We start from the raw sequence: 20,549 nt of genomic DNA, 5'->3' as shown, positions 1-20,549 counted from the left end.
AAATGCTTTTGTTTCATATTTCACTGACATGTCATAAGCTCAGAGGAACATATATAAAACCTGAACAAATTAGTGGCATCATACAAGAACAGGGAGCAGTCACCTGAAGCAGCTGCTTACACATTAGACCATTGCTCAGGGTAAGTGCATTGCTTCATATATAGTCCATATACAGGGAGTGCAAGTCTTTCTAATTGTATCTATAAAATAGATTATTGCTATTTATTTATGTTATTTTTGCTCATGATTTTTTCTTTTTTTTTTTAATGAAATGCAGTTTAAGAAATTGTTTAGTTTTTTTTTTGTTCTAGTCATGCTACAGAAAAACAGAACCAGTATCTTTAATAGTATTTTAAAAGTGAATAATTATCAGTAACAGGATTAGATTTCATAATCAGGGCAAATAAGTGTAGTGTTATGGTTAATGATAGCAGTTGAGGGTTTTGGTGATGTTAATTCTTTCTTTTTAGCATTGACCAACATAGTCCAAAACAGCAGCACAAATTAGTTTTGATTTTCGAAAAGCAAACTGAATTGCAAATAGCCTAAATAAGGAAAAGGTTAACATGTGCTTAAAACTAATATAAATATACCTATAGATTTGAAAGTACATTAATATGTTTGTTGTTTTGTTGTTGTTTATTGCTGTGTAAATACTTGTACTGTCAAATACTACAGGTTCAAGAGCCAGCCACAATGGGTGACAAACAAATCTTTAAAGTTTTATTGACATTTATAGGTAAGTTACTCCTTTATTAAAAAATAAAATAAAATACAAATCCAAAAGAAAGCTTTATAAAAAGCCTTTATTGTGGTGATTTTTGCATACAGTGGTAATAAAGCTTGTGAGCACAGCAGTTACTGCCACAACAACTGGAGTTTCAACAACATCTGGAAATTCGACTACTAGCACTACAACATCAATGATGACTGCACTTACAAACACAACCTCAGTGACTCCTACAACCACCACACCTGTAATCAGTAAGCAATATTTCATGTTATTGTTCTTGAAAGTCACAATATCTTAACACTGTTTGTTCAAACAGGCTTGTTTTCTTTTTTTTTTTTCTTGGCATTTAACAGTAGCTTCAACTACAACTGTGAGCGCTACAACACCAATGATGACTACAGTTACAAACACAATCACAGCAAATGTTACAAACACCACACCTATAACAAATACATCTACGGTGCCTACAACAGCTTCAACTACACCTGTAAACACTACAACACCAATGATGACTGCACCTACAAACACAAACACAACGACTCCTACAACCACCACACCTGTAACAACTACAACAGCTGAACCAGTAACAGGACTATTGTTGACATTCACCTCAAATGAAACATTCACACAAGACTTGGCGAATTCAACATCTACAGCATTTATAAATCGAAGGAGGCTCATAGAGACAACTGTAAGTATCCTTTTGAAGTTTCATACCCAAACATATGCATGCACATACACACATAACTTAAAAAATATATAAGTAATTTTAGTATGACATTACATGTACCTCTATATGATTGCATAGAGTAAGCAAGAGACAATTGGAATTATCCACATGATCACAGCAGTATAAACAAATGTGCATGCACATATAACTTTGTATTACTGGATCATGTTTTAAATTTGAATGCTTTTGAAAAGTCCTGCAAATTGGTATGCTTTTATTAGCATTTCTGTGCTGTTGTTGAGTTTTTTAAAAGATTAAAAATATTTAGTTAAAAAAGAAACAGATTCAATATGTAACCAAAGAAACTGAAATTGTATGATTTGTAAACAAACTTGGCAAATGACTTATTGCAGCGTAAATGCAATGTTTGCTTTGGAAAATAAAGAAGCACAAACCCTAAAAATATAGCACATATATTCAGAGATTATTTTGTGTTTCTGCAGCTTACACCTTTGTACAGGAGAAGTTTTAAATCATTTGTGAGTCTGATAGTGATGTCATTCAGGTAATTCCCTTTTTATATACAGATTAATTTTTACAAATATGTCATACAGTAATGAAAATAAAACAATATTTTTGGTTATTCTTTTTGCAGGAGTGGATCAATTATCAGTGACATAAGCATTGAGTTTGCATCTTCAACTGTGCCGAATATAACTGATATTGCAAATGTTTTGATCAATTCAGCCTCAAATATAACAGCCTTCAACATTACCACAGACTCTGTTGTTGTCCGTGAAATAGGTAAGCAATATTTCATGTTATTATACTTTAAACTCACAATATCTTAAAACCTTTTGTTAAAGCAACGGCTTGTTTTCTTTTCTTGGCATTTAACAGTAGCTTCAACTACAACTGTGAGCGCTACAACACCAATGATGACTACAGTTACAAACACAATCACAGCAAATGTTACAAACACCACACCTATAACAAATACATCTACGGTGCCTACAACAGCTTCAACTACACCTGTAAACACTACAACACCAATGATGACTGCACCTACAAACACAAACACAACGACTCCTACAACCACCACACCTGTAACAACTACAACAGCTGAACCAGTAACAGGACTATTGTTGACATTCACCTCAAATGAAACATTCACACAAGACTTGGCGAATTCAACATCTACAGCATTTATAAATCGAAGGAGGCTCATAGAGACAACTGTAAGTATCCTTTTGAAGTTTCATACCCAAACATATGCATGCACATACACACATAACTTAAAAAATATATAAGTAATTTTAGTATGACATTACATGTACCTCTATATGATTGCATAGAGTAAGCAAGAGACAATTGGAATTATTCACATGATCACAGCAGTATAAACAAATGTGCATGCACATATAACTTTGTATTACTGGATCATGTTTTAAATTTGAATGCTTTTGAAAAGTCCTGCAAATTGGTATGCTTTTATTAGCATTTCTGTGCTGTTGTTGAGTTTTTTCAAAAGATTAAAAATATTTAGTTAAAAAAGAAACAGATTCAATATGTAACCAAAGAAACTGAAATTGTATGATTTGTAAACAAACTTGGCAAATGACTTATTGCAGCGTAAATGCAATGTTTGCTTTGGAAAATAAAGAAGCACAAACCCTAAAAATATAGCACATATATTCAGAGATTATTTTGTGTTTCTGCAGCTTACACCTTTGTACAGGAGAAGTTTTAAATCATTTGTGAGTCTGATAGTGATGTCATTCAAGTAATTCCCTTTTTATATACAGATTAATTTTTACAAATATGTCATACAGTAATGAAAATAAAAAAATATTTTTGGTTATTCATTTTGCAGGAGTGGATCAATTATCAGTGACATAAGAATTGAGTTTGCATCTTCAACTGTGCCGAATATAACTGATATTGCAAATGTTTTGATCAATTCAGCCTCAAATATTGGCATTTAACAGTAGCTTCAACTACAAGTCTTGTGTGAATGTTTCATTTGAGGTGAATGTCAACAATAGTCCTGTTACTGGTTCACCTGTAAACACTACAACACCAATGAATACTACAAACACAAACACAACCACAACGACTCCTACAACCACTACACCTGTAACAATTACAACAGCTGAGCCAGTAACAGGAGTAATGCTTGCATTCACCTCAAATGAAACATTCACACAAGACTTGGCGAATTCTACATCTACAGCATTTATAAATCGAAGGAGGCTCATAGAGACAACTGTAAGTATCTTTCTTAAAATCTCATACCCAAACATATGCATATTATTAAAAAAAAAGAAAATACGAGCTATTATAGTATTGCAGTATATGTGCATAATGATAGATTTCTTTGTATTTTTCATCTTCTTTACAAATATTTAGAATTTTCTTTTGAAATATAAGTGTAGTAAATTTCCCATCATAGTTTGGAACCTGATTGGATAGTGAAAAATAGAAAAATTTGCATGATCTTCACAGTAAAAACAAATGTGCAAACACATTTAATTTTGTATGTTAAAAAATGTGAGTGCTTCTGACATGTCCTGTCTGCTTTTATCAGTAAAATGAAAAGGGAAATGGATTCAATATGTGACCAACGAAATGGAAATTGTATGAACAGTTGATAAAATTATATATTATTGCATAAAGTTACATATTGCATTATAATTCAATGTTTGTTTTGGAAAATAAATAAATGCAAAACCTAACAATATAGCACATGTATTCAGAGAATATTTTGTGTTTTTGCAGCTTACACCGTTTTATAGAAAAGGATTTAAATCATTCCGGTCACTGACAGTGATTTCATTCAGGTAATTCCTGTTTTATATACGGATGGAAATTTACAAATGCAACAATAATAATATTAATACAATTATGAAAATAACACAATATTTTTATTTATTCATTTTACAGAAGTGGATCAATTATCAATGAAATGAACATTGGATTTCCATCTTCAGGGGTCCCTAATATAACTGACATTGGAATTGTTTTAATCAATGCAGCCTCAAACATAACAGCCTTCAACATTGACCCTACCAGTGTTGTTGTCAATGGCACAAGTAAGCAATTTTTAATGCAATCATATTAAAAAGGAATTGCAATATCTTAGAACCATTTGTTAAAGACTTTTCTCTCCCTTCCCATTTACAGAGGTAAATAGTGGAGTGATCCACAAGAGCAGTCTACTCACTGCATCCTGTATGGTGCTGCTGTCATGGCTCATGTCAGGCCAGCAATAGCATCTGCGCTGATGCTCTTGTGGAATTCCTTTTGGAAATGTCTGCTGTGATTGGCTATGAAAAAGGGACGTTGTTCACATTGAAAATCCAAGAGGACCTTCTGGTAAAGTGTAAAGAATGGCTTCACAAGAATTAGATACTAAATTGGGTAACACACACAATAATAATGAAGCATATTTTTAAAAATGCATCTACTTCATCATGATTGCATATTTAAGTAGGAGATGGAATCCCATCTATGATGGGAATAACTTTATCCACTGAAAGGGTAATGTGTGTAACGTGTGTCATTAATGAGTAATACCATATGAAATCGAGAGAAGAATTTGTGATATGTAATCGCCACACTCCTCGTCACCGCACTGCTCCTCCATCAAATGGACAGTTTGACTGACTGTGGCATTCCTGAAACATAAGCTATGTGAATAACGCCCTGTATGATTACCCAATCATGTTTCATATGTTTAAATTTATTGATAGTGTGTGCAAGTTTGCATTTATTTTGTATAATTATAATACAGCATAGTAATAATAAAAAATACAAGTAGGTTACGCAAATTAGGAATAAAAACCCCCCAAAATGTATCAATGTAATAACTCCTTTTTCCTTCTAAAGAAAAAAACTGTCATGATATACTGAAACTGCTTGCATTGAACAAATTGAAGATTTATACAGAGAATTGAGCTCTGTTTCTCTTTATTTAAAGTAGTAGTTGTTTTTTTTAACGATCAGCTCTACTCAGTACTGTCAGTGTTGTTCAGGATGATAAAGATAAAACATACACCCAAAAGTATTCAGACATGTAATGCTGCTTTGTAGATTACTATTGATTATTGACTTCAGGACCTTCTATTAATTGCCTTAAATCGCTTAGTTAAGGGCAACTGTAGAGCAAAAACAAGCTCAAAGACAAGGCTATCTTTTTTTGGATGGAGCAAGAAGACCACTCATGATATCAAGTGAACTGCAGAGGTACAATGAAGTATGTTGTAAAAAAGCAAAAAAGGGAAGATTAGCAACTGAGAACAGAGGGCACGTTAAGAGAAAAATGGGACATCTAAATCATGATCAAACTAAAGAAAAGTCAAGAAATGGCATGAAAGACCACTGAAGAGATCAATATGATTTAAAAATTAAACATGCAGATAAACTTAAAGTGTACTTTTTAATGGTGGGAGAAAAGTAGTACCAGCAGTATGAAGTCCTTGAGGCAAAAACAACAAGGAACCCCAATGGCATGGGAACACACGAAGGTAACAAACAGACACCTTCATAAACACATAGCACAAAGACAAGGCCCTGACTAAACTGTGTTTCATTACTCTAATTATCCTTCAGTCCCACTGAGAACTCATTAGGGGAATAAATAACAAACTAAAATAGTAAATAAATTACTGGAACACCACAAACTTAACACCAGAGAATAAACTTGAGCAAATCCCTGTGTCATGTGAGGTGCTGTGGCAGGCAGGATTAGACCCAAATGCAGGACACAGCATGCACGGGAATAACTCAAAAGATTCCCTGAAAAACCTTCAGTTGGTCCAAAATGCTGCATTGAGACTACTGACAGTGACTAGAAAGAGAGAGCATATTTCACTGATTCTGGCTTCTTTCACTGGGTCGTTGCTAAATCCAGACATGAATTTAAAATTCTTTTTCCTCACATACATCTTAAATAATCGCTCGCTATATTATCTTAAAGTCCTCATAGTACCATATCACTCCATTAGAGCACTCTCAGACTGCTGGCTTACTTGTGGTAAGTTATTTAAAATTAGAATGGAAGGCAGAGCCCGGCCTCTCTTCTGTGGCACTAACCCCAAGTTTGGATTAGAGAGAGTGAGGGAGAGAGACACCCTCTACTTTTAAGGTTGGGCTTAAAACTTTCCTTTTTGATAAAGCACATCGTTACAGCTGGATCAGGGGACCCTTCCATTATTTACAATGCTATAGGCCTAGGCTGCTGGGTTTCCCATGATGCACTTTCCTTCTTTTACTTGGTATGTATTTATACAGCTCTTTGCATCTAATTTCTTTGCATTAGTTATTATTAGCCTCTGGCTCTGTACCACAGTGTGTCTTTGTTCTGTGTCACTCCCCTCACACCCAACTGGTCATGGTAGAGGAGGTTTCTTCCTGTTAAAAGAGGGTTTTTGCTTCCCACTCTAACCAAGACCTTGCTCACAGGGGGTTTGATTGTTGGAATTTTCGCTGTATTACTGTAGGGTCTGCCTTACAACATGAAGCTCCTTTAAACTTGAATTAAAATTGTATTGAATGGAATCACTCTGGATCTACTGATCTATTGTGGTGAAAAGAGAGCTGAATGTAAAAGTGATGCTGATGATTTAGTGGTCAGTCTCTGTTCCTACCTTCATCTATACTGATGAGCGCTGGGTGGTGACCAAAAGAATGAGATTGGAAAAACAAGTGGCAGAAATTAGTTCCTTTCTTTTAATGGCTGGGCTCTCCCTTAGAGATGTGGTGAAGACCTAGGCCATTCGAAAAGGCCTAAGACTAGAGAGGTTGTTCCTCTCATCAAAAGGAGCCGTATGAGGTGGTTCAGGCATCTGATTAGGATGCCTCCTAGGTGAGGTCTTCTGGGGACGTCCTACCAAGAGAAGGCACCAGGCAGATTCAGGACTCACAGGAACATCTTTGGGTCCCCCCCCACCCCAGATAAGCTGGAAGAGGTTGCTGGGGTGAGGGAAATCTGAGCTTTTCTTCTCAGACTGCTAGTCCTGCCACCCGAACACTGATAACTGGCAAAAAATGGATGGATGGCACTTTGGATCTTTGGATCACTTTGAATCTTTATGGCTCCTACCAGATCAAAGCCTACTGACCTCATTCTTAAGTGGTTTTCTTAAGTCTCCACGAATGAACAAAATCATAAGGTTTACCATTGATATCGCCGTGATGTTTGGCCTTAGGTCCTCAGTACTCTTGGGGGCTGCCAATGGCCCAGTTGTCCTGGATACATCTCTGTCTACCCCTGGCTTCTGGGGAGCTTCTTGTGGTTATTGTGTGGTTATTGTGGCTTTCCACCGTCATTTTCAGGTGCACACACATACACCTTTACTCTAAGATGACAATTGACGACTCCACCATTTGTAAGTGTTAGCGATGTATTTGACAGTAACAAAGTTGTGGTAGTTTCTAGTAGTTCAAGACATTATTAGCTAATAAAACATTATCTGTACACAAATATATATGTTAATCCATTTTTGAAAAATATTTTTTAGTTCCAGTCACTGTCACAACAACGTCACTGACACCAACTGCCAATTGCACTACGACAACAACTGCTGCCCCTTCAAAACCAGCAACAATAACTGTGACAGCTATGACCGCCAATACAATGACAACAGAAACAACTATTCAAACAACAACTGCAGTAACTGTGACACCTGCTGCTACAACTAATACTTCAGCAACAACTGTACTTGAACCGGCAAATTTTGTGACTACTATGGCACAAGCTTCTACAGCAACCACCATGATGTTATACACACCTACAACAACAATAGTGGAAAATGCAACACTTCCTTCTTCAGCAGCTAGTGCAGAAACAACAATCACTGTGAGAACGACAACAACTATTGAAGCACGTATATCTGCTCCTTATATGAATATTACAAGTTCATCTGCTTATATTACTATTAAACATTGTTCAATGCAGTTTGCCTTTGTTTTGAAAATGTAAAATGTAAATTGTGATGCTGGTGAAGCAGTTAGTTGTAGTTCTAACATATTACAGTCCTTTTTGTTATTTGATGAACGAAAGATGATGTAAATTGCACAGTATTTTAAAATTGCTCATTGAAACAAACTTCCTTGAAACTTAATCCAACATTGAAATTGAATTTTAGCAAGCTTCACTACCTGTTGACCCGAAATGGATTCAGTATTTAAATAGATTTGCATGACTTACAAATAACTACTTTGAATAACAGCTCAAGGTTAGAATTATTTATATTTATTATCACTAACAAAGAAGTTCTTTTGTGATGCAAAGTTCACCACTGACTCATAGAACAAAAGAAGGGTGTATGATAATGGACAAAGCCAATATATATTGACAGGCAGTATATTTGTTCTTCATTAAGGTCCTTCAGCTTTTCGATTCAACATATCCATGTGGACTGTTGCATAAGGTAAAAGGGTTGCAATATAGACATATCATAGATAAACATCAGATGAGAATCAGTACCTTTTCAATATATATTCTCATTTCAGGTAAGTAAATTTCTTATTATTTCTACCGACAATGACGATGGTCTTGGAAATTAAAAATAAGCACATATTTAAGAAAATTACTGATTTAGAGTTAGGCCGCAATCTAGAAACTCCCAAATTTTGCTCTCTTTGCATGAGATTATCAACTGATATTGATGTTTCTATGATACAACTTGTCATATTTGTGCAATCCAGCATGAAAGTTTAATGAAAAGGACATGTTCTTCGTTTTTGTGATTGAGAATTTCATGTTAAAAGGATTTTATGTGATCTCCTGAGAATAAACGAGCAGCCAGTTTATTAGTATTTATTTTATTTAAATAAATGCATTATGTGAGTTATAGATTAAAATTTGATGTGTTGAATTGTTTTTACATGGTGAATAAATGTACTGTTTAATTTTACAGGTTAAATGGAAAGCAGAATGATTGTTAAATGGTTTATATCTATGTTCTTGATTTTAATGGGTAAGATGGCGGCATATACAAACATAGCAACAATCATTCCTGTGATATTCCTGTGATTTTTCTGATCATTTACATCTAACACCTATACAGGAACAATGTCCATTTTTACTCCAATGACAATTACAGGAGCTGCAACCACAACCACAGAAGCTCCAACAACAACATCTGCTCCCACAACTACCACCACAGCTACAACTACCACAGTAGTGCCCACAACAACATCTGCTCCAACAACTACCACAGCAGCTCCAACAACAACATCCGCTCCCACAACTACCACCACAGCTACAACTACCACAGTAGTGCCCACAACAACATCTGCTCCAACAACTACCACAGCAGCTCCAACAACAACATCCGCTCCCACAACTACCGCCACAGCTACAACTACCACAGTAGTGCCCACAACAACATCTGCTCCCACAACTACCACAGCAGCTCCAACAACAACATCTCCTTCCACAACTACCACCACAGCTACAACTACCACAGTAGTGCCCACAACAACACCTGCTCCAACAACTACCACAGCAGCTCCAACAACAACATCCGCTCCCACAACTACCACCACAGCTACAACTACCACAGTAGTGCCCACAACAACATCTGCTCCAACAACTACCACAGCAGCTCCAACAACAACATCCGCTCCCACAACTACCGCCACAGCTACAACTACCACAGTAGTGCCCACAACAATATCTGCTCCCACAACTACCACCACAGCTACAACTACTACAGTAGTACCCACAACAACATCTGCTCCAACAACTACCACAGCAGTTCCAACAAATACCACAGCACCTCCAACAACCTCTCTAAGTAGTCCCACACCTGCTCTAACTAACACAACAACAGGAAAAACAACCACATCTGCAGCCACAACCACCGGACCTCTGACAATTAGATATGTTGTTTTCAGATCCATTCAAAGCAATTTTACAGCAGACTTGTTGAATTCATCATCTGAAGTTTTTCAAACTCGATCTTCATCAATAAAGGTGCAGGTAAGTCTTTCTTTTCCTCAAGAATCTGTAAGGTTAGTGTACAAGAGTTTATCTGATCATTAAGGTAATGCAAATATTCAAATACAAATTTCTTCTCATTTTTTTCACATGAAGGTGGTAAAAAATTATAACTTAATTTATATAGAATAAGTGCAAAGTCTTAGGAAAACATGCAAAAATTCCCATGACAACTAAGTGCCAGGACAACTGTCCTGAATGAATGAATGATAATTTCAAACTACAGCTACATGACAAATTGATGCAAGGCATCAGACCACTATATGGTGCTAAAAGTACTTCAATATGCTTTTGAACTGATTGTTCAATGCATTTTTTAAAGGCACATACAGCTCCAGCAGAAACGTGTTTTAAGTACTTCAAACACAGCTCTCACTGTCAGCTCACACTGAACAAAATTCCCTAATTCATGAGGGTTCACTAAAGGAAGAACAATGCAGAATGTGGATTAGTTGGACTTCTAAGCATTTGTCATTGACGTTGAAGGCAAAGTCGTGTTCTTATCTAATAGAAAGCAGAAAGAATTCTGTTTAAAGAATATAGTTTACATTTTTTTTAAACCCTAAATACTCAGACAAGTACAAGAATTTGACTGATTAAGAGCAGGAACAAGTCAAGAGGAGAACTTTTGCTACCAAGGTTATAAAACTTGGAAAACCTTTTTGCCAAGCTTTACGCATTCAGGGATGGATAATTCATCCAGTGGTGTTTAGCTCATTTACCTACAGTCTGTTTTACTTGCAGTATTATTGCTGGATTTTTTTTCTTCTCTCAAAGGAGACAAGCTCTTAAACTTTGTTAAGAGTGGCCTTAAGGCTTGTTCTCACTGAATATGTCTTCATATTTGAACAAAGATTTTCAGTGATGAAGTTTAATGAATCCAGATACAGATTCTCTTTCACTCACCTGTCTACTGTCTTTCGCATCTTCACCTCATGCATTGAATCTGAGTTTATAGCACTTATTCCACCAAACACACTAAATTTATCTCACTGAATAAGGAAGAATCACTGCAAAACTGCACGCAGTAATTTAACTACTTAAATTTAAAATGGTAGCTTGGTGGTAAGCACTGTTATTTCACGGCAAAAAGGTCCTGAGTTTGAATCTTGGGTCTTTCTGTGTGGAAATTGCATGTTTTCTCCATTTTAACATGAGTTTTCTCCAGGTGCTCTGGCATCCTCCCACAGAACGACATGTTAGTGCAATTAGATTAACTGGTGATTCTTAATTGCCCATACTGTGCATCTTGAAATGATTCACAGCACTTGACTTGTTCCATTTTATTTGTCATTTTATGGCCTTATTCCAAAATGGATTATATTCATTTTCACCTCAAAATTCTACACACATTACAAAATTTGCCATGACATTTGTGAATATGAGCGTGAATGGTTGTCAGTCTCTGTCTGTGTTAGCTCTGTGATCTACCAGAGCTACTCTCTGTAGGGGTCAAGACCTCAGCTTTTTCCTTTAAATAATCTTCTGTTAATGTATTTTAACATATAATATACATCACGTACACAAACAGATAAATGTGATTTTAAGAAAATCTGCTTTGTGTCTGCAGATTGAACCTGCTTACAAAAACTCGTTCCCTTCTTCCTTTTTCTCCTTGGCCGTTGTGAGCTTCAGGTAATTTCAGTATTTTGACATATACTGTTAAGAGCACTGACCTAACGCCCTAAATATTCAAAACTATCATTTTTGTGTCTGCATTTACAGGCAGGGATCAGTCATCAACATCATAGAACTTAAGTTTGTAAAGTCATCTGCTCCAAATTACACTGAAATTAGAAATGTTTTGATCAGTACAGCCTCAAACGTGACAGGCTTTGACATCGAAAGGGCCTCCATCACTGTCAGTGGCACATGTGAGTAACATTTCGTGATGTTTGATCAAAAAGTCTCAAAGTTTTTAGAGGGACTTAGTTAAATGTTTTATGTCCATTTTGTCCTCATTTTAAATCTACCACAGTGATCCCAACAACAAACACAACAACATCAACGACCACAGCTACTCCAACAACTACTACATCTGCTGCAACAACTACTACAGCTACTCCAACAACTGCTACATCTGCTGCAACAACTACTACATCTACTCCAACAACTACTACATCTGCTGCAACAACAACCACAGCAGCTCCAACCACTATCACAATTACAAAAGCTCCGACTGCACCTGTCCAAGTTTTTCTGTTTCTACAGTTCCTTGAACCATATGTACCTGAACTCACAGACCCCACCAGCAGTGTATATCAAGATCGCAAAAGACGAGTTGAAGAGACGGTGAGTAATATTTCAACTTAATATATCTTTTAATGACTGACACTTTATCTGGAGAACAAATCTGAAATCATACATTTTATTTCATTTGAATAGGCATTTTTAGACAATGTAATTTTGAAGTTGTTTCACCATGTTTAAATTTTCTTTTTGTGTTAATTTTTTGCAGTGTGATAAAATCTACAAATCAAAATTTATTTTCTTCATCCGTGCCATTGTCATTCGGTTCAGGTAAAACATATTTTTTAACAGTGATTAAGTTACTTTCCTCTAAATTATTATTTTAATTTACTTTTGGATGTTAAAAGTGCCATGCACCATAGTTAAACTGTTCAATAATCTGCAATCATTATCTAACATCTGACTCACTTTCTTTCATGGCACAGTCTTGTTAGAGTCCAAACACGAGTGGATAGAATTGAGACAGAGGTGGAGCTTGTGTTCAATCAAACAGCGCCCAATGCACAAGTCCCAAATAATACTACTATTGTTCAAACTTTGAAACAGGCTATTAACAGTTCCAGCAGCAATTTCAGTATTGCCATAGTTCCTGACACAATATCAGTAACTTCTGGTGAGTATTTGAAAATGTAACCAATGGTTATTTTGACATTCATGAAGGATAAAGATAATAGTTTAGGTTGTACACAGATATATATTAATCTATTTTTGATAAATATTTTATTGTTCCAGTCAATGTTACACCTGCTACACCAACTCCTAATTGCACTATGACACCAACTGCTACCCCTTCAAAACCAGCATCATTAACTGTGACAACTACGACCATCATTTCCACGACAACAGAAACAACTATTCAAACAACAACTGCAGTGATCGTGAAACCTGCTACAACTAATACTTCAGAAACAACAGTACTTGAACCAGCAACTTTTGTGGCTACTATGGCACAGGCTCCTACAGCAACCACCATGGTGTCATACACATCTACAACAACAATAGTGGGAAGTGCAAGACTTCCTTGTTCAGCAGCTACTGCAGAAACAACAATCACTGTGAGAACGACAACAACTATTGAAGCACGTATATCTGGAAACACATGTAAGATAGACTAATTGAAATGATAAGTGCTACATTTAAAGCTAATCAGCTAAATCAGCTAAGATTTTCTCATTGCTTTTTCTCTTCATTTCCAGCTTCAGGAGGATTGAGCCACAAGACAAGTCTCTACACTGCTTCCTGCCTCATGTTGTTGACATGGCTATTTGCAAACCATCAATAGCTAATTTACATTTGAAATACAAGCGCAGGAAAACAATTACATTTATTCCATTGTTATCAAAAATGCAGCATCCTTGAATGGCTTAACTGTTGCGTGAAACATCATGAAAATCTAGCCTTGCATTAACAGACACAGTGGTATATCTGGGGGGCATTTCTGTCTTTTATTCCTGTATTTTAAAATTACCATTACCTATGTTTAAGTGCAGTTCGTCTTTGTTTTGGAAAATGTAAACTGTGATGCTTATGAAACAGACAGTTGTTACTCTAACTAATAAAAGTCCTTCTCTCATTTGATGAACCAAAAGATGATTTTAATTAGACAGCATTCAAAAATGTCGTTATTTTCACCATAAATGCTTAGTTACAGTATATTAAAATTACTGGAGAGTTTTCCCCCAACTGATGTATTAAAAGCTACCATGGGATGACTCTTACGGCACACAAAAATGAAATTTCCTGCTCCTCACTTCATAGTAAAATAATCACCAAAGCAATGGAGGTCTTATCTTTGTAAATTCACGTCTGACAAGTTGTTATCATAGCATAGTGATATTTGACTCCTCTCTGGGCCTTGACTCCCATGTAAAATCTTTGTGTCGTTCCTGTTTCTATCATTTAAGAAACATCTTTATACTGCGACATGTGGTCTGTTCAGCTGAACTGGAAAAACTCATTCATGCATTTGTGTCATCACGCTTAGATTACTGTAAATCCCTGTTTACTAGCTTGGATATCTCTCTCTCGCCTCCAGGCAATACAAAACGCAGCAGCCAGACAAACTCGTTCTACCAAGCGTGCCCACATTACTCCCGTCTTATATTCTTTACATTGGCTTCCAATAGAGTTTAGAATTCGCTTTAAAATTCTTGTTTTAACATACAGAGCACTAAATGGCCAGGCCCCAGAATATTTATCCAAGCTTCTTAAAAAAATAAAATAAAATAAAAATAAAATACACTGCTGCTCGTCATCTCCGCTCACAGACTCAGAGTCTGTTGGTTGTTCCCCGTACACGAATGAAGACAAAAGGGGACAGAGCCTTTCAGTCTGTTGCACCAAGGCTGTGGAATGGTTTACCACTACAATTGCGTTTGCTTGACTCTGTGGATTGTTTTAAAAAGCAGTTAAAAACTTTTATGTTCAAACAAGCCTTTTGCTGATCTACGTATTTTATATTCTTTACATTCTTTACATTTGATCTTTTACATTGTGTATAATGTCTATTGATTGTATTGTTTATTTTAATATTTGTGTACAGCGCTTTGTGACTGCCTGTCTGTGAAAAGCGCTTAATAAATAAACTTTACTTACTTACTACTTACTTACATAGTATGACTGCTTTTAATGTCACTCTTGTAATGATCTGTTAATGCATATAATTTACATGTGTGTGTTCACTTGTCTATACTAAATGTCAATTCAATAATGAGGGATCATCATAATGAACTGAACATTGTTTATTGATAAACAGGGTTTCCACCAATATTTAAATTGCTAAATCAGACAAATATCTTTAAAGTGCAACCTAACTTTGATTTTGGGTTTTACATGCATTACTACCTGTTTTAGATACATTTACATCATAAAAAGCATCACTCATGCGATTGTTTTGCACGCTTAGCTTCAGGTGTTGTGCCAAAAAGTGATTGTTTGCCAGAAAGTGATTGCCGCCCACGGGAGCCCACGCACCTGCTTAAAGCTGTAGCCCCCAGATTACTTACAGCTACTTCCATGCAACTGATACAAGATGCGGTAAACTGATGACAGCTTCAACCGTCTGTTTGTTGAAAAATAGTAACGCGACCTTACCGCATTTTGTTGTTAGTAACGGTAACTGCATTGTAACGATAGAAATAGTAATTAGTTAGATTATTTGTTACTGAAAAAAGTAACGCCATTACTTGTAACGCTGTTATTCCCATCACTGCACAGGGCTAATGCAGAGAGGCACTCACATTCACAATTATGGGTAATTTAGAATCACCAGTTAACCTAACCACGCTAAAAGCATGTCTTTAGATGGTGGGAGGAAGCCAGAGAACTCATGCAACCACCGGGAGAACATGCAAACTCCACAGAGAAAGGCCTCGGCTAGTTGATGGAGTCAAACCCCTCAAGTTCCTTCTTGCTGTGTGACAACAGTGCAAACCACTGCACCACATAGCTGTCAATCCATACTTAAAAAAGAGTAGGAAAGCTGTGATTACGAGGCTTGATTATTTTTATATTTTTGTCCTTGTGCAATAGCGTGCACATGGTGTGTATGCTTTTTCGCCTCTTCTAACTAGTGATGGGTCGTTCGCGAACGAAATGGCTCTTAGAGCCGACTCTTTGAAGTGAACGACGCGAGCCGGCTCCTTATTGGGAGCCGTGAGGTTTTTTTTTTTCTTTCTCTCACCCTCTCTCTCTCGCCCTTTTTTCCGCTAAACTCCGCACACGCGGCCTGTACTTTGCGCTGGGCAGAGGGGGGAGGGGCGTTAGTTATACTCGCAGTAGCACAGGAACAGAGCCAGAGAGAAAAAGAGTGAGGGACAACAACGTCACATTAGAAAGGTATAGTAATCATCCACTATTTTCAGTTGCAGATGATAAAGGATTCAGAAATCATGCAGGCCCATATGACAGAGAATGTGCATCTTCTTTTTGTTTTAATATTTTAATTTATATTTAATTGTGTTGTGGTTTGCAGTGTTTTGTGTTGTTTCACGTTAAATTTGTTTAAAAGGAAAAAGCTGAAAATTTTCATCCATCCATCCATTCGCTTCCGCTTATCCTTTTCAGGGTCGCGGGGGGCGCTGGAGCCTATCCCAGCTGTCATAGGGCGAGAGGCGGGGTACACCCTGGACAGGTCGCCAGTCTGTCGCAGGGCTAAAACAAAGGGACAGACAACCATTCGCACTCACATTCACACCTATGGGCAATTTGGATTATCCAATTAACCTATCCCCACATGAAAATTTAAATAGTTAAAAGTTTAAAATGTAAATAGTTGTTTTTTGTATTATATGATTTATTTATTACATTTTATGTGGAGTGAATAAATAAAGTATATTTATGGTGGCCCTTAGAGACAAAGCACGTACAAACTCCAAAACATGTACAAACTCCTAAGCATGTACAAACTCCAAAACGTGTAAAAACTCCAAAACGCGTAAAAAGTCAGACGCACTTACAAACCCCGAAGCATGTACAAACTCCAAAACACGTAAAAACTCAGAATCACATACAAAAGACAACAGAAATGCTCCAGGATGCTAGGCGCAGTGTTGAGCTTTTGTTACCTAGTGGCTACACAAGCCAGGAAGTATCAACAACCGGATTTGGTGTGTGGTAGTAACAGGTAAATGAACTTTTTTTTTAAATTATTTGAATAAATATGAGTGCTTGTCTATAAATACACAAACAATACACACATGCTTTCAATTGTGTAATTTAAGTGATCTGGGTAGCTCTGTTTTGGAAGTTCAGTTAACGCTTGAAATGTGTTTTGGAGTTTGTACGTGCTTTTTGGAGTTTGTATATGCTTTAGAGCAGGGGTGTCGAACTCCAGGCCTCGAGGGCCGCTGTCCTGCAGGTTTTAGATCTCACCCTGGGTCAACACACCTGAATCAAATGATTAGTTCATTACCAGGAATCTGGAGAACTTCAAGACATGTTGAGATGGTCATTTAGCCATTTAAATAAACTGTGTTGGATCAAGGACACATCTAAAACCTGCAGGACACCGGCCCTCGAGGCCTGGAGTTCGACACCTGTGCTTTAGAGTTTGTACGTGCTTTGTCTCTAGGGGCCATATATAAACATATATAAATAAAACCACTTTTTTTACATTAGTAATTCCTTTTCTGCATAATTTTATATTATTGTTAATGATAAATTAATTAAAGCAACAAAACAACCTGAAGAGCCGGTTCGGAGCCGAAAGAGCCGGCTCTTTTTAGTGAGCCGAGCCGAAAGAGCCGGATCTCTAAAAAGAGCTGGAAATCCCATCACCACTTATAACCCCAGTGATTCTCCTGTGGTTTGAAACCTCTATTTTCTTGTGATATTGCGAGTCCAGGCAACTCACCACTCTTGCTAGATATTATCACATCATCTCAACAAGAATAAATTAAATTGTTCCATTTCTTGTAGATCCTACATGATATAATTACGTTTACCACAAAAACATAAAATTATTTTGTTCAAATTACAAGTTAGGCTCTTGTAAATGTAACAACCACGCAATTTCACTTTTTTGAGTGTTGTGTACCACGATAAAATCACACTTCCTGCACAGCTCTCTCTCTCTCCCATTGTACTTCAAGAACAGTTTCCCATCTCAAATCTCTGTTTTCTGCATTATTTGCTTGCTTAATACCCACCAGTCTACCGTTGTGTACAGTGCTGTCTGCCGCTGTTTTTTTCTTTTTTTCTTTTTTCAAAAATTACCTGCGACAAGAAAGCCTCACTTCTGCTGTTCAATACCGATGAAATTTAAACTTTTTAAAATTATACCAAATTGCAAAATGCTTAGCTGTGTCTCTAATAAAACCTCTGTAAGATTGCTCTGCTTCACTTCAGCAGTATCAGATAATGTTCATATGTTGATTCATGGTTTTCTTCCGTTTTTGATCTACTGCAGAATATTAAGGGGGTTATCTGCTATAAAAAGCCAGGCCAGGAAAATCTCCTTCATGTTTTTCGGTGTTTTATCCTCAGTCACTTTGAGACAAAGGTACCTGCTGTGATGCTCCCACCTCTGATGAAGTCTCACAACTGTCAGTACTGATAAATGATCAGAATTATAATATTCCTGAAATTTCCCCGATTCAAATTGAATCGAATCGAATTGGGACTTTGTGAATTGGAATTGAATTGATTATAGAAATCAGTGATGATACCCAGCCCTAATCATAACTGTTTTAAGTTACATAGAACAGGCCGACTTTTGCTACATGGGTCAAACTGGGCAGAAATGATACAAACACATAATATATAATATATTATAATATTCTTATAACATATGATGTAAGAATGTAGAAGAACTTACCTCAAAATATATAAAGCACATAAACATCTACAGCAATAACATACAACAAACACAGCGGTACTACAAATCCAAAGTACAACATGCTTCATATAACTGAAAAAAAATTATGGACATTTATTTTCTTACATCATTTAATTTCTGAATATATAACTTTTTACTTGAAGTGCCTGAATAGTTTCTCCCACACTAAAAACACTAATGATAAAATTATTTTAAGATTACCTAATAAGACTGATTCAGGACAGATAATCACTTATTTTACTTTTCTAACAGTCCTTCACAAAGAGGGAACAGTCTGTCTATTCTCCTCATCTCTCAGCTGGTGCTGGCTCTTCCTCCTCATCTTCCTCACACACTGCTGAGTTTGTCCTGGTGCATCATTGATTGATTGATTGAAGCCTTTACTGAATCCTATGGAGATGAAGGCCATTGGTTGATTATGGGTTTGCGCAGTCTCCTGATCTCCAGTGCATAATTTGGATAAAACAATGAAGTGGATAGCCTCAGTGAAATAATTAATAATGGTTAGCACTGTGTATTAACTAAGTAGGGTAACAGCCCAGTGACAAAATCCATCCATCCCAAAGTCAATGGAATAATCACCAACACTTCTTCCCTGTAGGAGACTAAAATGCTGTGAGCATCAGCATCAGGATGGGATCCTTTATCAAAAACATTTTTAAACTTGTTAATGAAATCAGCACAAGTCAAACTACAATTTCTATTTATCATTTATTTATTTTGAACCAGTTTTAAAGCTCTGCCCCGAAGTAGGTTGACAATATGTGCTATCTTGGCATGATCTGACAAATATGTATGAGAGAGCTGTTTAAAAACTAAACAAGCACTGGGTTAAAACACACCGGCTTCATTCAGCTCACTCTGGAACACTTCAGGGAAAGAAAGAGGTTGTTCCTGTTGCTCAGCTTCAGTGGGTGGTAGAGGACACAGGGCGAGATTCTCCCGTGGCTCCAAAGGTGAAATTATTGTGGGTGAGGCTTTAGTTTGTGATTGCAAAGCTTGCAGCATCCTTCCTATTTCAGCCACTTGTTGTGGTGTTAGGTTGCAATAACTGGTTCTGGTTCAAGAGTTTTACTTGCTGCTTTAAGCTCAATATGTAAACTATTACTTAAAATAGATTAGTAAGAGCTTTAAAACTATGTTATCAATGTCCTTTAGCTTAATGATTGTTTACTGGAACAGTCCCTGCTAGTTCTTATAAACACAAATCTTGTGTATGGTTTTATATTGTATAAATAAAGTGACAAAAGCTGACTAAATAACTATATAAACAGCAGCCGGTGCAAGTCTCTTGCTGCTGATTCATCCCTGCATATGACCTTTTAACAAAGGCTGCTTAGTATTAACAGGACAAAAGGGCTTTCAGCTTGTTTGTTCAGGCCTTTATGTAATTAAAGCTTTTATTTACATTGTTTGGTAGTTAGTTTTCTTAGGTAAGCACAACTGATGAAATCAAAAGGAATTTTTAGTGTGGAGCCACCTAAAGTCTTATGACGCCCAGCCCTGCAGGTACTGTAGGTTTTTCATTCTGATGCAGCTGATGTTGAAACCG

The 20,549-nt window shown here is 36.6% G+C and overlaps 2 protein-coding genes across 4 annotated transcripts; both read left to right on the top strand.

The window, feature by feature from the left end:
- Positions 1–92: 92 nt before the first annotated feature.
- On the top strand, positions 93–8,852 carry LOC146391353 (uncharacterized). Of its 3 annotated transcripts, XM_084924223.1 has the most exons (11): positions 93–140; positions 679–739; positions 832–984; positions 1,087–1,424; positions 1,907–1,968; positions 2,059–2,207; positions 2,304–2,641; positions 3,277–3,671; positions 4,182–4,243; positions 4,347–4,495; positions 4,587–8,852. In XM_084924223.1, the coding sequence occupies exons 2-8, from the start codon at positions 697–699 to the stop codon at positions 3,295–3,297; spliced, it is 1,104 nt and encodes a 367-aa protein (XP_084780349.1). In that variant the 5' UTR covers positions 93–140; positions 679–696; the 3' UTR covers positions 3,298–3,671; positions 4,182–4,243; positions 4,347–4,495; positions 4,587–8,852. The 3 variants fall into 3 exon arrangements, with proteins under 3 accessions (XP_084780349.1, XP_084780348.1, XP_084780347.1); XM_084924222.1 differs by lacking the exons at positions 3,277–3,671; positions 4,182–4,243; positions 4,347–4,495; positions 4,587–8,852 and adding an exon at positions 3,125–3,205; XM_084924221.1 differs by lacking the exons at positions 3,277–3,671; positions 4,182–4,243; positions 4,347–4,495; positions 4,587–8,852 and having other exon boundaries at positions 2,304–3,258.
- A 501-nt stretch (positions 8,853–9,353) lies between these two features.
- LOC146391352 (uncharacterized) lies at positions 9,354–15,078 on the top strand. The gene is made up of 11 exons (XM_084922747.1): positions 9,354–9,385; positions 9,476–10,068; positions 10,112–10,207; positions 11,481–11,608; positions 11,981–12,045; positions 12,136–12,282; positions 12,447–12,702; positions 12,869–12,930; positions 13,086–13,273; positions 13,393–13,761; positions 13,857–15,078. The coding sequence occupies exons 1-11, from the start codon at positions 9,354–9,356 to the stop codon at positions 13,940–13,942; spliced, it is 2,022 nt and encodes a 673-aa protein (XP_084778873.1). The 3' UTR covers positions 13,943–15,078.
- Positions 15,079–20,549: the final 5,471 nt, after the last annotated feature.

Source organism: Perissodus microlepis, chromosome 3 (genome assembly GCF_051167445.1).
Source record: "Perissodus microlepis isolate ML-2025 ecotype Zambia chromosome 3, ASM5116744v1, whole genome shotgun sequence".
Taxonomy (NCBI): domain Eukaryota; kingdom Metazoa; phylum Chordata; class Actinopteri; order Cichliformes; family Cichlidae; genus Perissodus; species Perissodus microlepis.
The sequence above is the reverse complement of the archived record's forward strand: the minus strand, read 5'-3'. Positions and strand labels throughout refer to the sequence as shown.

Excerpts from the sequence above, each read along its gene's own strand:
- LOC146391352 (XM_084922747.1), top strand. The coding sequence starts at position 9,354 with ATGGTTTATATCTATGTTCTTGATTTTAATGG. Across the intron at positions 9,386-9,475 it reads TATGTTCTTGATTTTAATGG|GAACAATGTCCATTTTTACT; the intron begins GTAAGATGGCGG and ends ACACCTATACAG. Across the intron at positions 12,703-12,868 it reads AAAGACGAGTTGAAGAGACG|TGTGATAAAATCTACAAATC; the intron begins GTGAGTAATATT and ends AATTTTTTGCAG.
- LOC146391353 (XM_084924221.1), top strand. The coding sequence starts at position 697 with ATGGGTGACAAACAAATCTTTAAAGTTTTATTGACATTTATAG. Across the intron at positions 985-1,086 it reads AACCACCACACCTGTAATCA|TAGCTTCAACTACAACTGTG; the intron begins GTAAGCAATATT and ends GGCATTTAACAG. Across the intron at positions 1,425-1,906 it reads GGAGGCTCATAGAGACAACT|CTTACACCTTTGTACAGGAG; the intron begins GTAAGTATCCTT and ends GTGTTTCTGCAG.